Here is a 15,683-nt window from a genome sequence, read left to right on the forward strand (position 1 = left end):
TTATTGGTATCATGCCACTAAATTTGCCTTAACATTCAATTTGCTTGTGCCTTTTTAGATTTTTTGGCGAAATTTCCCCTTTTTCGATTAGATTTATAGAGCAACAATAAGTCTCTTTTATAATAGTGCCTTTTTGGGTAAAGGAAAATGCCTTAGATTGCCTTTTATGATTTTGGTCAATTTATTTCCATTCACATTTTGCTTTAGTCCTAGTACAGAAAGGTAATTATTTTTTTATGGCGGACAGATTGTGTTCCTTTTTATTTACTTTTTTCCCGAAACAAACATTTTTCGAGGGCTTTTGAAAACTGCGACTACCGCACGTGCTGCATGTGCGATAGTCCGGATCCGCGCCTGAATATCAAACATGTTTGATATTGGGGCGCGATGCGGAGTAAATCCTCTCGACGACGAGCGATTTCTGTCGCCGGTTGTCGAGCGGTTGCGTGCGCCGGGCTTTAGGTTATTTCGAAAATAGTGACCATTTACGAGGAAGGCAAGATGATAAATAGATTCTGGTAGATATCCAGCCATCATTCCTTTATCATAGAGTATTTCAATTCAGATTATGAAGGTCCAGGATTTATTTTATACACTTAATGTAACTAATAACAAAGATAGAATGGATGATAGTAGAAATATGATTAGAAAATAACCGCGTCTAATTAATGAACTAATGAAAGCCAATAAGTATTAAATGGAAACTCCTGTTGATTTAGGGGAAAATAAGTCGACTGTTTGGACCTCGCAGATTGATTCTCGACCTGAGGGAAATTGGTAATAACGCGAATTAATTCGAAAGGGTTTTAGAAAATGCAAATATATCTGTGAAGCATTTTGAAACCACGCAACTCGAGCAGGAATCGAAATCGATTATAATACGAAATATAAAAAATACATAAAAATCTCAAATCTCAAAATCAATTTATCATTCATTTTTTGGCAATATCGACTGTGATATAAGGAAGCTATGTTCAATTATCCGCCCACCTTCAAGCCCCTATCCCTCTAGATATTTCAATCAGAGACGATTATGTGTTTTCAAAAGTTTATTATTAGAGTGCGTCAATAGAGGAGAGAGAGATAATGATCCCGGGTCATTCACAAGATAACGTCTCGTACAAGGAAGTGAAATTATTTGTCAAAAAACGATGGTTTCCTATGCTATAATACAACGCAGTTTTCTCATTTAAATAAAAAGATTGCAATCTCGATCGCAAATCGTCTGAAGGTTTACCCTAACCTCCCCTAGCCCTGGAGGACCCCTAAACCTAACCCTCTGGGCCCTTTTCTCACCCCTATTTTCAAACCCTTATTGATGTGCAGTCGTGGCCGTGGCCATGTTTCAGAAGGTACCAGTATAATACCACGGAATATAAATGTTCTAAACTCGAAAGGGGGACGCCTTTGAATTTCTGATATTTTTCGAGCCTCAGGACCTTTGGTCCTCTAGTTTTTCAACAGTTGAGCAATGGATGATTATAAAATGCCCCCCTCCCGATATACCGCCCACATTTTATCGGTGTAGAGAGTATGGCGGTATTTTACTATGTATTTGTATTGGGAATACCTGGCGGTAGGCGGGGGTGGCTGTAAATGGGAGGGCAGTATATCGGCGGTTGACTGTACTCTCGATTGACCACTGATAATGAATTTTATTGAAAGTATTATATATGTATACACGTATGATTAACCACCCTAAAAATGGTCAAAAAATGGTCAAAAAATGGTCTATACCTACTAGTCAAATATCTTCACTCAGTAATTTAGATTGCGTGTGATTAATTATCTTTGTATCATAATTATCCTGTCACTCAGTAATTTGAAATTGTTTGTAATTAGCCTCGTCTTATTCTGTATAAATACCAGTATGATATGTAAATCTAATCACTTGCGCTATGCCTGACGAGGGGATAACGTAACAATAAATATATATTACTCATTACAAAATGAGATTTGTTCTGTTTTTGCTTCTATGGACTTTGAACCTAAAAATGGTTACAAGCCTAACAGATTAGAGAAGAGCAAACTGGAGGGGGTGCTAAAGTACAATACTGAATATAGGTAAGTTAGATATAGGCCTTTTAAATAGAACATTGATAAGATTGTTGCAGTTTAACTTTTTTTTAAGGTAGAAATTTTTCCCACTGTGCAAAAAGTGGCATTTTTACATTGGCATTGTTTTCCTACGTTGCAAAATTCGGTGGTATTTTCACCGGTGGCATTTCTTCCGGTGGAATAATTTCCGTATATTCATACAATAGAGGGTATGAAATTATTTTTTTTGACCACTCGCATGTATTTTCTAAAGAAAATGGATAAATCATTTATTATTGGATAATAGATTCTTGTCTGTTATGTTTCATGTGGTGGCTTTTCGATACATGCCTTTGTGTATTATCATCTGCATATCATTATCTACAGATTCCCAAAATTGACGACTCAAACAAAAGCCCTTCCGATCCTACAAACTATTTAAATTACGCTTTATCAACTTCACACCTTGGGTCCCACCATCTTCGTATTTAAACTGGGCGACGCCACAAACCTCCAATACCGGATACTCTAACAGTGCAAGGTCTGATATTTGCACGTATTTTGATACTTTCACCGATTTCATGACCCTGTCTCACTCGGATAAATTCGCTTTTCTCTCCTACAATAACAACGATTGTCAGGAGTTTTCTGAGTGCGATAAGCTTCAAGTTGAATTGTACAGAATGAACCCACTGATCTTATCAAGGTTTTAAGTCAGTAATCAGCTGCTATACATATTTGATGATTTCTTTTGCAACATCAGTATTCCTGAAGATGGCTATTGGGATATAGTTAAAACGTTGAATAAACTACACTAGCTCAAGGAAACATTTCAGACTCTTTTTATTCTTAGTGTGCAGGGATTTTATATTATCTTTACAACACGGACTCAGAGCGTTTCATCAATGGTTATAATGAGGACAACATCAGTATTCCTGAAGATGACTATTAGGATATAGTCGAAACGTTGAATAAACTACACTAGCTCAAGGAAACATTTCAGACTATTTTTATTCTTAGTGTGCAGGGATTTTATATTATCTTTACAACACGGACTCAGAGTGTTTCATCAATGGTTATAATGAGGACAACATCAGTATTCCTGAAGATGACTATTAGGATATAGTCGAAACATTAAATGAAATACTGTTCAATGAAACATGTTCTAAAAATTTAATTCGACCAAATTACTTATTCTGGTATTATGCCCTTCTAATAATTTTGGCGTTTCAATTTTATTATCAATTTAACGGTCTCTGGGAATTCTTTTTTGTTCTCGCTTAACGTAGTTCAGATCCTGTTCTCCCCAAGACCACCATATTTGTTTATCCATTTAACCTAACCGAAATAAAAAAAGAACAGTTTACTCACCATCTGTCCAGATCGGGATCGGGGACGTGGTCGACTTTTCGTCTTTACGAAACAGTTGACAAACGGATGATTTCGCACCGCGACGCGTGAAGCTCATCGCACGGCAATCCGCTCGCAAGGTGCACGCTTCCGAACATCGTAACCGTGATTTCAAATTTGTAACGGTCGCCAAAACGGACAATCTCGCACCAGTGCCCACCGTAGACCGGTTTAGCGACATCTGCCGCCGCTGCTGTTGCGGCAGTGCCCGGCATGGGTAACATATACAGCAGATCAGAGCGGTGAATATAAAACCTACTAGGCAGCCGTTAAAGGAACTCATTGCAGATATTAGACGGATTCTTTAGCTCTGACAATAACGGAGTTTTTTTACCGAGGCTTAGTTCATTAGGGAATAACGATTATGTAATGGTTATATTCGCTATGAAATCTGCAGCAATCAATTAACTTCCCAATTAATTATTCATAATCGCCGGTGTGCGAGACTCGATTCAGATGTAAAGTTTTCATTGAATAAAGCACTTTAATCTGTGTCAGGAATGTCCACATCTTCACTCAATTCGATATGCTCCAATCAACTACTCTATGGTGAGTTTTCCGGTTTGCCCGACTGCCCGAACGATGGAGGTTAGTCTAGATAGGCCAATGTAAACTGCGGTTTGCTGAACTATATAACCCCTCTTTGCGGGGGGGGGGATGCGGTATGATGCTTATCACTTCATGTATTATGGTGTTTAATAAAAGATTTCATACATGATAAACCAAAACGCCATCGCGTGGGCTTCGTAGAAAGACCAGTGGCTTTTCCAAATTAATTTTCCTGTCCAATTTGGTTTCCTTTTCCAGTCAGGGACTTGCAATTTTGGCCCTCTTCGTCGGTTAGCTACAAATATTTCATTTCAGCTGTAGACCACAATGGTGACACCGTGCAGGGGCGGACCCAGAGGGCAAACTTGATTGCCTTCTTAGATTTAATAGGGCATATTATTGTAATCATAAGAGAAATTGTCTGCACTTGTATCAGCGAGCCACGCGGCGGCGACGCCCGAATTCCATCGGTAAACCACCACTTTGTTTTTGAAAGCATGCCAGAAGCAATCATTTTTTTCTCAGAGTTTAAAAAAAAATCATATACGTTGATAGTTGAAGGGCATTTAAAAATGTTGACTGCCTTCCGGAAGGCATGGAAGGCAACCTGGACCCGCCCCTGCCGTGACGGTCAGAAACTGACCAATTGAGATATATGATCCCCGAGTCTGAACGTTTGACTTCGAATATCGGAAATTGTTCAAGTCATCGTTTGTTTTTAAACTACTAAGGATTCATCATTGCAAATTCATAGACTGACCATCACTGACCACTACTGACCAATTCAAACTACTCGTATATGTTACTTTGGGCGTGACGAAAATATGGACAATGTCGCCTAATTCGCGACTGGCCTACTGACCTAATAAAGACGTTTCCAGTGTCTAGGCACCATTTTGTGGCGGTCCCGCGAGGTCCCCATTGTTGCGATAATTTGCGCTCATTTTTCAAACATAAGTTTAGATTGAATATCACATAGTTCTGCAGTCCCTTGCTTGATTAACTTAATTCATTTTAAAGGAAATGAAATGCAGATATTTGCCGGTGATTCTTGGATTTTTTAAATGCAACAATTAAGAGCAGTGACGATGTGAAACCAAGGACCAAGATATTTCAACTGCGCGTCAAAAAATTGCGATTATTATTGATTTTAAAATATCTAAGTGGTTATTAAAGCTAGATTTCCCATTTTTACTGAGGTTAAAGAACGTTATTCGCTTTAAGGGCCTGCGTTGACATTTTGTGAATATCTTTCTTGACGACTGATCTCTAACCGCTAGAGTTTGAGATTACGCGCCAAAGGGGTCTCCCACTGCGCACCGCCATTTCACTGAACATTGAGAGATTTGCGAAAAGCATGGGCGTGTGTCCGATAGCGATACAGCTGACACTCAGATTCTCTCTGCGCATTTGTTATACTGACTAAACAATCTAACGAATGAAACATGTTATTTAAAAAACATTACCATCATAAGGCTATATGTTAGGCTATATTGATATTGATTTATATAAGTGTTTCATTCTCTGTGATGCATCCTTAACCACAAGTTCCATTAACCGCTTCAAATAACGGATACATTTTTAAAACATGTACAAGGTATGGAATGATCTAAATCTATTTTGGAATAAATGAAATATGTGACTAAATTTCAATAATTTTCTATAATTTCCTATTCCTTATATACATCTGAAATATAATAGGATTTCCATTCAGTTGCCATGGTAGTCAGTAACCTGTCTGTGGTTTAGTTTCACGATCGGATATTGGTTGGTATAAGCCCATCCGTTTATAAAAAGCTTACCACCAACGATTAGGTAACATAACTTTGCCAAGGAAACGTAAAAATTGGATCCCGATGGAGGCCCGGCTCCCGGCTTCTAAAATTGATAGTTAGGTTTGTATCAACATCTGGGCCAATTTTCGTGAATTTTTCCACCCGGTAACAATTCAAAAACAAACGCTAAGCCATCCTACTAGCGGTACCACCGAGAGGATCGACCCGCGATACTTTGGAGAGTTACCGGCGATCCCCGAACCTGGACGGAGCGCTCCTGATGTCGAACGTTTGTGAAGCTATCGTTTGGTGGCGCCCTCTCTTGTGAAGCGCCATCTTGAGTCTGTGTCGAATTAAAACCGGCTCGTCAAACCCGATCAAACACACTCAACGGCAGCCGCTCTACGATCCAGTACTCGCCCTTGTGCAGCGGTGACACTGACGGTATTTTATCGCCAATTTTAGGAATCAGTTAATCGCAGTGAATACAACTGAGTGAACTATTTGTTAGCAGTTTAATCGTGAATCCGAAGAAGATCATTTTATAACGGAGGAGATTTCACCTCGCTCGTCGGTGAGTGAGGAGAGGAGATCACATCAATCAGTCATCAGTTATTTGTTGGTTTGTTTTAAACTTGTGTTGGGGTTAAACTCGTAACATGGAAGCGAAAATCGATTCATTGACGCTCATTAAACGGGTAGATACAGACTTCATACCCCACCTGGTGACGTCACTACCCGGTGAACACGAGGGTGAACAGTCACGTGTTATATGTGCGAGCTGGTGCTCCACTGATTATATATATAGTGTGAATGATGATAATATACAGAGATACATAGAGATTGATGGTTTGATACAAGGACTCGATACTGATAGTAACGGGTTTCTGTTTGTGGTCGTGGAGAAAAACAGTGAATACATCCTGAGAAAATATAAAAATAAGAGAAAACTCCTCGAAGAAAATATCACTGATCTCCTGCCTGGAGACTGTGGATCCTTAGTAATCCGTGATCACAATATCTTTACACAGACAGGAGATAGTGATAGTGACATTCATGTTTTACCTTTACGAGAAAACCCTGTAGACAGATTGATTGATAGAACCCGAGTGAAGGAGCATCAGCTCCCGGATGGAGTTTACAAATGTATCAACAGTTTCGATGTCGACACGCGGGGACGTATATTTATCTACTGTATTCATGAACACAGCTTATTGTATCTAACACAAGAAGCAAAACTAACACAAGAAGCAAAACGGATGCGTTTTATTACTATGCACGATTGCGGACTGACATTTGATCCAATTGCAGGATTCCCGTGTGTTATTAATGATGATCATATATTACTATCGGTATACTCTAATACTGGTGACAGAGGATCTGTTATTAGTATCAGATATAATGATGTGGGGTTTATAGATCACCGTATAATACTGAACTCTGACAGTTGGACATATCAGATACATCACGTGTGTAACAGTAACACTGTAGTTATCAATCACTGGGATCACAGTAATAAACAGTTCTCACTGAGATTCTACAATATAGACACTGTGGAACCAGCTCCAGATGTCAGAGGGAATGTGTGTGGAATGAAAGTTGTAAACACTGTGGAACCAGCTCCAGATGTCAGAGGGAATGTGTGTGAATCGGGTGGAATAGATCAATACTATATGAATCATGAACGCCGAGGCCTCGCTCTTGTTATATCAAATAAGGTATTTGACACCAGCAAAAATCGGATTGGCACAGAGTTTGATGTGGAGTCTTTACGCGAGGTGTTTAGTGATTTAGGCTTCGAAGTTGTCGTCCATGAGAATTTGACTGCGGAGGAAATGAAATCGAAAATGCGTGAAGGCAAGTATAAGAAAGAGTTTTATTATTTCAACTTTCAGCGAGTCCACAATTAGGCTAGATCAGTAGCTAGTAGGTCAGACGCGTAGAGTCGGACCCCGGTCAAAAATGGTTCCTAGAATGAACGAGAGGTTTCCAATTGGACCCATCAGTTTGTCAACATGAATTGGGGTTTGGCTAATACACAGCACTGCGGTGTATTAGTCCACCTGTATCCACCCTGACTATTACTCCTCAATCCACCTGTATCCACCCTGACTATTACTCCTCAAGCTACCCGTATCCACCCTGACTATTACTCCTCAAGCTACCCGTATCCACCCTGACTATTACTCCTCAATCCACCTGTATCCACCCTGACTATTACTCCTCAATCCACCTGTATCCACCCTGACTATTACTCCTCAATCCACCTGTATCCACCCTGACTATTACTCCTCAATCCACCTGTATCCACCCTGACTTTTGCTCCTCAAGCTACCCGTATCCACCCTGACTATTTTTCCTCAATCCACCGGTATCCACCCTGACTATTACTCCTCAATCCACCTGTATCCACCCTGTCTATTACTCCTCAATCCACCTGTATCCACCCTGACTATTACTCCTCAATCCACCTGTATCCACCCTATTACTCCTCAATCCACCGGTATCCACCCTGACTATTACTCCTCAATCCACCTGTATCCACCCTGTCTATTACTCCTCAATCCACCTGTATCCACCCTGACTATTACTCCTCAATCCACCTGTATCCACCCTATTACTCCTCGATCCACCTGTATCCACCCTGACAATTACTTGACGAGAAATAGACAGTGTGGATAAAGTGGACCGTGGTATTCTTGGATCGCTCGTTCAAAGGATATACCGTATCGTGACCTGTTCACATTATAATTCTAATGCCAAATTTCAATTAACTGATTTAAACACTGTGCAATTTTTCAGCTGCCGCAGATCATATACATCGTGAATCAGATGCCTTTGTTTGTGCGATACTTAGTCACGGAGAAAAGGGTGACAAGGTTATGGGAAAAGATTGTAACACTGTTCGTGTTGAGGAACTTATCGAACCATTCAAAGGCAATGCGTGTGAAGCTTTAGCCGGAAAACCAAAACTATTCTTTATTCAGGTAAACAATATTCAGGAAGTTACGATGGCTCGCTACGATTCCTTGTGTCCTCGATAACTCCAAAAATGAATTTCAGCTAACAATCCCAAAAATCCTTGAAAATTCCTTGAATGTTAAGAAGTTGGCAATTAGAAAACTTTTAGCCCACTAAAAATTTAGTCACTTGACCAGGACACCTCGCTGCAACTTGCAATTTACGTGACACAATAGTCTCATTGATACCACTGCCACCTAACATAATGCTATCTCTATCTAAGGTTGTTTCGTGGAAAGGTCAATAAATACGAACTAATTGTGTCTAACAGGTTGTGTGGGGAATATCATATCTTACTAAGTCTCCACTGTCCCCTTGCGTATGTGATACCTAAACTATTCAAGAGCACCATACTTTGATTTTTGGTAATATTTTGATTGACAGGCTTGTCGGGGTGATGGAACAGATGGAGGTGTAGTCGCTGATTCTATGACAATAGATGCTAATGAAGGTTTGAGAATTCCGAATGAAGCTGATGTCCTGATCGCCTACGCAACCATTCCAGGTAAGAATTATGCACCTGCTTCAGATTGGTGAAAAACCTACTAAATCCGTGTGTTTTTAAATTCTTAGGCGAGGATTTTAAACTATATTGCGTTCACTTTTGATCCATCCGATTGTTTGACGCATGCGGAATCCAGTTATTTTCGTTTATTTAGAAGACACTTCAATGCATTGTCTTGATATTCCTAGACACATCTTCAGCCCCAAAACTGGCCCGATTAGAATCAAGATGGCCGTTTGACAGCCATTGTTGTTCGCTAAAATCAGCGCTTTTTACACTTTTGATATTTTGAAGATGCTTCAATCAATTATTCTAACTATGTTTTTTAGTGTTGCATGCGTGCTTAGTGGCATTCCGTATTTTAGTCTAAAATCGTTATTTGGTGAACAAATGCCTAATCCTTTTTTTTCCGGGTGTGACGGAACGAGGATACCTGAAGGGACGTACTGATTCTTGATCGCCTTTAGTATATTTCCGCCGGTGTTGTCTGACATTTAATAATTTTAGGTTTAGAATATAATGATGTACGGTACATACAAATAATCTGCATATTCAGATGGACCTTTTTATCCAATCAGAATTCAACATTTCATTTGGAAGCTAATAGAATTTGATGAATTCTTTGTAAAATGAAGCAGAAAATATATATAACAATCATAATCAACATTATAACCATAACAATCTACGGAATTACAATAGGGTTTTCTGCCGTCAGCTGGTTTACGTGTGTAACTTAGAAAAATACTGGAAAGATTTCTGGAAATATTACAGCTAGGTGCTGGCAACACTGCTCCCTCCATGTATTATAGAAATGGTTTGAGTGGGAAATCCCTATCCTTTTCCTAGTGTTTGAGGCTAGCGCAGGAATTTTGGAAGTTGGCAGCTGAGCTCATTTCAATTTCATTACAACTCCACTGCGACAAGCTAGTTCAGTAGACTTCGCTAAGTCGAATGTTTTGGGAATGCCTGCTTTGAGTGATACCTGAGTCGGGTGTTATGTATTTCTTGTAAAAGTATCACAAAAAATATTATAAAAAAATGAAAACATTCGAGTTAAACGGTGTAACGATTTCATGCCCGGCAATCAACAATTGGACGATTATCATGGATTGTATCAGAGCTCTTTATTCAACATGACTGTACGCAATGGCTGCAATACCGGAAGAGGCTGCAGTACTCGAGAACCACGAGTTTTTGATAACCACGGGGACCGTATCCTAATACATAATAGAACATGTTACTCATAATATTTCAAACGGTTACAGAGTTGATCAGATTCGATTTTGATTGAGTCTACTGTACATAGTCAATATTTTTATCAAAACTCTTTGGGGTCTACTTTTGCTTTTTCCACATTGTCAGATGCAAAGACTAAAAACCATTAACATCATTTTCATTAGGAAGATCTATAAATAGGTTTATATATACCCTCACGGCCCCTACTTCTTTGTTAAGCACAATTTTTCGTTTTTTCCACAGGTTACGTTGCATGGAGGAAGGAAGAGGAAGGATCATGTTATATACAAACCCTGTGTGAAGTTTTGAAGGAACCTTCTCGTTCGTTGGACCTGGTAAAAATGTTGACACTAGTCGGGGATAAAGTCGCGAAAAAAGTCACCAAAAAAAAAAATGAGGAATCCAAACAAATGCCGTGTTATTTCAGCTCATTAAGGAAAGATTTGTATTTTTCTCGTAAATCATAATGATGAAATGATGAACCACGTTATGATCCAAAATTTCAACATCAACGTTAATAAAAATGAAGAGACCATAAAACGCTACATGTCTGATATAAAGGGTTCTAATAGATCAGGAAATTCCAGAGGGCGTTGAACAGAGTCCCTACGACTCCTTTATTCCTTGAATACTTCTAAACAATTACATTTTTGAATATCCTTGAATTTGAGCAAAATGTCTAGAAAACTCCAAAATACGGCCTCGGCCTTTGACACACACCATCTTTCGTCAGCTCATTGTAGTTAGTATGAATGATACAAAGTGTGTGCTGAGATTCTGTTGTACCTCTTGAACAAAAGAATTGTGTTCGAGATTTGAAATTCTATCCTTGTCAATTGCAATATCATTGCTGATGATAAGTTCTGATTCATTACTGTAGCTGTGCATGAAGGAGTGATGAATATTGAAATGATCAGATTTTCAAGTATTTTCCCCAGGCGATCATGGTATCCCTGGAACCCTAGTTCAATCAGTCAATTGTCTTCTGATCGGCAGCCAGTTTCTCTATTTGTAGAGGCTTCCCTCAAAAAACCCTTAAATTCAAAAATCCATTTTTGAGGATACAAAATCTGAGTTGTAGCCCTTGGCCCCTCAAAATCCCCTCAAATTCTGAAAATTGTGTCTCAGAGAATTTTGTATCTCCTATTTTTAAAGGACCTTTCTGCATACATTATCATTATTATTAACAATGTACATCATAAGTTTTAGTGAGACAGAATGATTAAATTGTGTTGTTTGATGATAATCACAGTAATTGCTTTAATTACTGTGTACTCACTGAATTGGCATTTTATACTGCATTGTCATAGTACATGTAGCTAGATTAAAAAAGCCTTGTTATCCTCCACCTGTCCAGACTAACCTTTCCAATCATTTTGGAGGGCTCATTTGATTGCAAAGAATCAATAAGACCTATTTATCCAGGAGTTTAGAAACAGTTACTCGAAGTTCGTAGTTGAGCTGAGTGTCAGACTTATTGTAACAAAATGCCGAAATCAAATGTTCAGTTTGTGACAGAAAGTTTTCTGGTACCTTATCATCGAAAGAAGGCTCTTCAGTCGTGATCAGCCTCCTACCCTAGACGAGTTATTTCACTAAAAAATCAAAGTCAACAATTTAAATTAGTCAAATATAGTCAAATTTAATGAGGTTATTCATAAGCGCCTAAATGTATTTTGCTTCTGTTTAATGTATCAATTAGGTTTTCGTCCTGAAAAATTACTCTCAAATTTGGCGATCTTACCCTCAAAAGCCTCCCAAAAATACCTCTCAAATTTCGTATTTGATGGTCCTCTAGGAACCCTGTTTAATTTGTAGTCTTTAAATTTGATAATTGTTCCACTGTCTTAGGATTACAATTAGGAATCGCCAAATTTCTAGTTTTGTTTTTTTATCACCGGAGGGAGTTGAGAATTGAATTTTCTACAACTAACCTACCAGTGAATTATATTGGACATATATATTTTTATTTATCACCGCAATTAATTGCAAACCTTACAGCTCCTATGATCAATGTGAGTTTTCAAAGTCGTTAGTTTCATTACTGTTCACCAGGAGGCATCGAATATGCCAGATTGACAGGGCGGATCTGGGTTGCGGTTCCGAGGGTTCTGGGATACCCTTCATCTGTGCCCCTTGGAGATGCCCCTAAAGTCAAGGATTTGACGTAAATATGCCCTCGTTAGGCATAGTGCCCCTGAAAACCACAAGTTTGATGTTAAGCGCCCCTGTTTTGCCATGATTTGACATAGAAAGTGCCATCCCCCATAATAGTGAGCGCCCTCATAATTCAGAACCCCCTCGAGATTGGGCCCTGGATCCGCCCCTGATTGTTGACTATTTCGCAACATTTCCCTCATGGGCAATGTGTCCCTGGACACCTACTTCATGAGTAAAATGTGTTTGTTAATATACAGAAATCGCTACTATTTTAAATTGTATTGATACCAATGATGTTCAATGTGAGTAATTCGTGTCGAATCTAAATAAATGAAAAATTTCTATGATTAAAAATTTTCTGATAAAATTTATGCAATGAAACAAAAAGCGAGTAATATTTAGGCTAAGAAAAATTGATACCTTGTTTCTCATTTTCTGCTGAGCTTAAAAAGTTGACCCGGCCCTTCCACCTATGTACCCTGTACATTTCATTTAAATTGTAATCCTGATCAAGTTAACAATAAAAACAGACTCGACAATATTGAAATGATCTGATAAAAAATATTGCTTTTTTCAAAAGCGACCCGGCCGATTAGGAGAAACGAGGTATTGTTTTGCCTAAGCATATATTATATTTTTATTTCTAGTTATTAATATAAGTATTATACTGAAGAGTTATATCTGTACATAAAATATCAAAATACGGTGCTTTCATGATTTACGGTGCTATGCTCACGATTTATTCCGATCAGATAGTGGGTTCTTATCTTATTGACATTATTAAATGTGTAGAATTTAGACGCCGCCCACGAGCAGCAAGACGCGCCCAGGAAAGAGAGCTGGGGAGGATTTGAACCCATTTATCTGACGAAGCTACTATCGACTAGTGCTGCCGCCCTTGTCACTTTTCCAAAAAGGACTGATGAGAAACAATGGTATTTCTTTGCGTGGCTTAAAGCTATGATGAAATTGTATGTACATCCGTAGTGTTTATAACCTATTAAGAGTTTAAAGACATGTTTCTATTTTCGATATTATGATAATCTCGATTTTAATATCTTTATTCGTATCGATAAAACAGATTAAAAGATATACATAGAATAAAAGCAAAACACATTTTTGAGTAATATATGATCATATATATATATATATATATATATATATATATATATATATATATATATATATATATATATATATATATATATATTGATTAAACTGTCATATTTAAAACTATATTTGTTTGTTCACTCATTCAATGGAAGTATAGTTCAAACCCTGTGGACTGGCGGCCCTAATACAATTAACACTGAGGACTGGTGGCTGGAATACAATCTATAACACTGTGGACTGGCGGCCCTAATACAATTAACACTGAGGACTGGTGGCTGGAATACAATCTATAACACTGTGGACTGGTGGCCCAAATACAATCTATAACACTGTGGACTGGTGGCCCAAATACAATCTATAACCCTGTGGACTGGCGGCCTTAATACAATTAACTCTGAGAACTGGTGGCTGGAATACAATCTATAACACTGAGGACTGGTGACCGGAATACAATCTATAAAACTGAGGACTGGTGACCGGAATACAATCTATAAAACTGAGGACTGATATTAATCTTCGTCTTACTGTTTGCTGAGCGCAATTTTTCCATGATACAAAATTAGAAATGAAAACCTTTCTCTAACAGATCACGTTTTAATTCCTTTCGTAGAACTGTCAAGTTTCATTTGTACTCTAATGGTAAAATGCATAGGCATATACTAGGCAGATTCTCTTCTCATTGGTGCAAATACAACCCGAATTCATCGTCTGCAGTTAGTCCGAAACAATGCAGCTCGCCTTATCATAAAAACTAAAAAATGTGTTCATGTTACTGCAGCTTTGGTTACGCTTCATTGGCTTCTAATTTCCGCCAGTGTTCATTTCAAAATTCTTCTTATAAGTGTTTGCATGGTTTTACTTTTGTTTATCTTATGTTATGGCGTGCAGTTTATAAGCCTTAATTACGGGCTCTTCGTTCTAGTCAGGATAGCACCCGTCTAATTAATTACCTCCTGTCTCAAACCGTTCTTTTGGCGACTGTGCTTTTAATATCTGTGTCCCACGCTTGTAAATGCTCTTCCGGCAAACATACAACGAAGGTCCCACGGTTGAATCTTTTAAATATCGTGTTAAAACGAACCATTTTTAGAAATATTAATGTTTTTATTTATAAGTGTAAAATTTCTAAGTTCACTGCAAATGTTTTTGTAATATAAAGCATTTAGAATATGATTTTAGTTGAGCGCTATATACGAAATTGATAAGAAATGAAATCACCACTCTCGAAACAAAGTCTGAAGTTCCCCATTGTGCTTCAATGTCAAATTTAACAAATTAATTGAACCTTGTTCTATGGGTCCGATAAATGGCAGTAAAAAACGGCCGATAACAATCTACCCCTTACTTTCGAATGAAATTACATGAATCGGTTTTTTTAGATGAGGCTAAACAAAAATGATAGCACCTTAATATTTCTCCGCAGCGGTCGGGTCATTTTTGTAAAATATGTAAACAGTTCATTTCTATAGCGGCCGGATGGTAAAATCACAATTTCAAAAAAAAAGTAATGTACAGGGTTGATAGGCGGCCGGCCGGGTCAACTTATCTGCTCAGCAGAGCGGAGAAACAAGGTATCAATTTTCTTTTTAGCCGAACTTCAAACATTTTTTACAATTCTAGTTTATTTATAATTTCAGTTAAGAATCATCTGACAACCGACCACAGCCAAATCATGTAAATGAACCAATTCCACATTCGTCTGATGTTTTGATAATCCAATTCCACAATCATCTGACAATCGACCACAGCAAAAGGATGTCGCTGCTGATCCTATTACACTTCTGATACAGCAGACAAATGATCTCAATACTGTTCACAATCGGCAAGCAATACAGAATGATCATCCTCCTCGGGGTGCTTCAGTTTAAAAGTTTTCT

The 15,683-nt window shown here is 38.3% G+C and overlaps 1 protein-coding gene across 2 annotated transcripts; it reads left to right on the forward strand.

Annotated features, from left to right (window-relative positions):
- Window positions 1-1,972: 1,972 nt before the first annotated feature.
- LOC141909490 (caspase-7-like) lies at window positions 1,973-13,831 on the forward strand. Of its 2 annotated transcripts, none has more exons than XM_074799883.1 (4): window positions 1,973-2,064; window positions 8,574-8,758; window positions 9,177-9,297; window positions 10,777-13,831. In XM_074799883.1, the coding sequence occupies exons 2-4, from the start codon at window positions 8,654-8,656 to the stop codon at window positions 10,998-11,000; spliced, it is 450 nt and encodes a 149-aa protein (XP_074655984.1). In that variant the 5' UTR covers window positions 1,973-2,064; window positions 8,574-8,653; the 3' UTR covers window positions 11,001-13,831. The 2 variants fall into 2 exon arrangements, with proteins under 2 accessions (XP_074655984.1, XP_074655983.1); XM_074799882.1 differs by lacking the exon at window positions 1,973-2,064 and adding an exon at window positions 7,318-7,628.
- The last annotated feature ends 1,852 nt before the right edge of the window (window positions 13,832-15,683 follow it).

The sequence above is a fragment of the Tubulanus polymorphus genome, chromosome 8 (genome assembly GCF_964204645.1).
Source record: "Tubulanus polymorphus chromosome 8, tnTubPoly1.2, whole genome shotgun sequence".
Lineage (NCBI taxonomy): Eukaryota > Metazoa > Nemertea > Palaeonemertea > Tubulaniformes > Tubulanidae > Tubulanus > Tubulanus polymorphus.

Coding starts and splice junctions, on each gene's coding strand:
- LOC141909490 (XM_074799882.1), top strand. CDS start 7,364: ATGAAAGTTGTAAACACTGTGGAACCAGCTCCAGATGTCAGAGGGAAT. Junction 8,759..9,176: donor CAAAACTATTCTTTATTCAG/GTAAACAATATT, acceptor TTTGATTGACAG/GCTTGTCGGGGTGATGGAAC. Junction 9,298..10,776: donor CGCCTACGCAACCATTCCAG/GTAAGAATTATG, acceptor TTTTTTCCACAG/GTTACGTTGCATGGAGGAAG.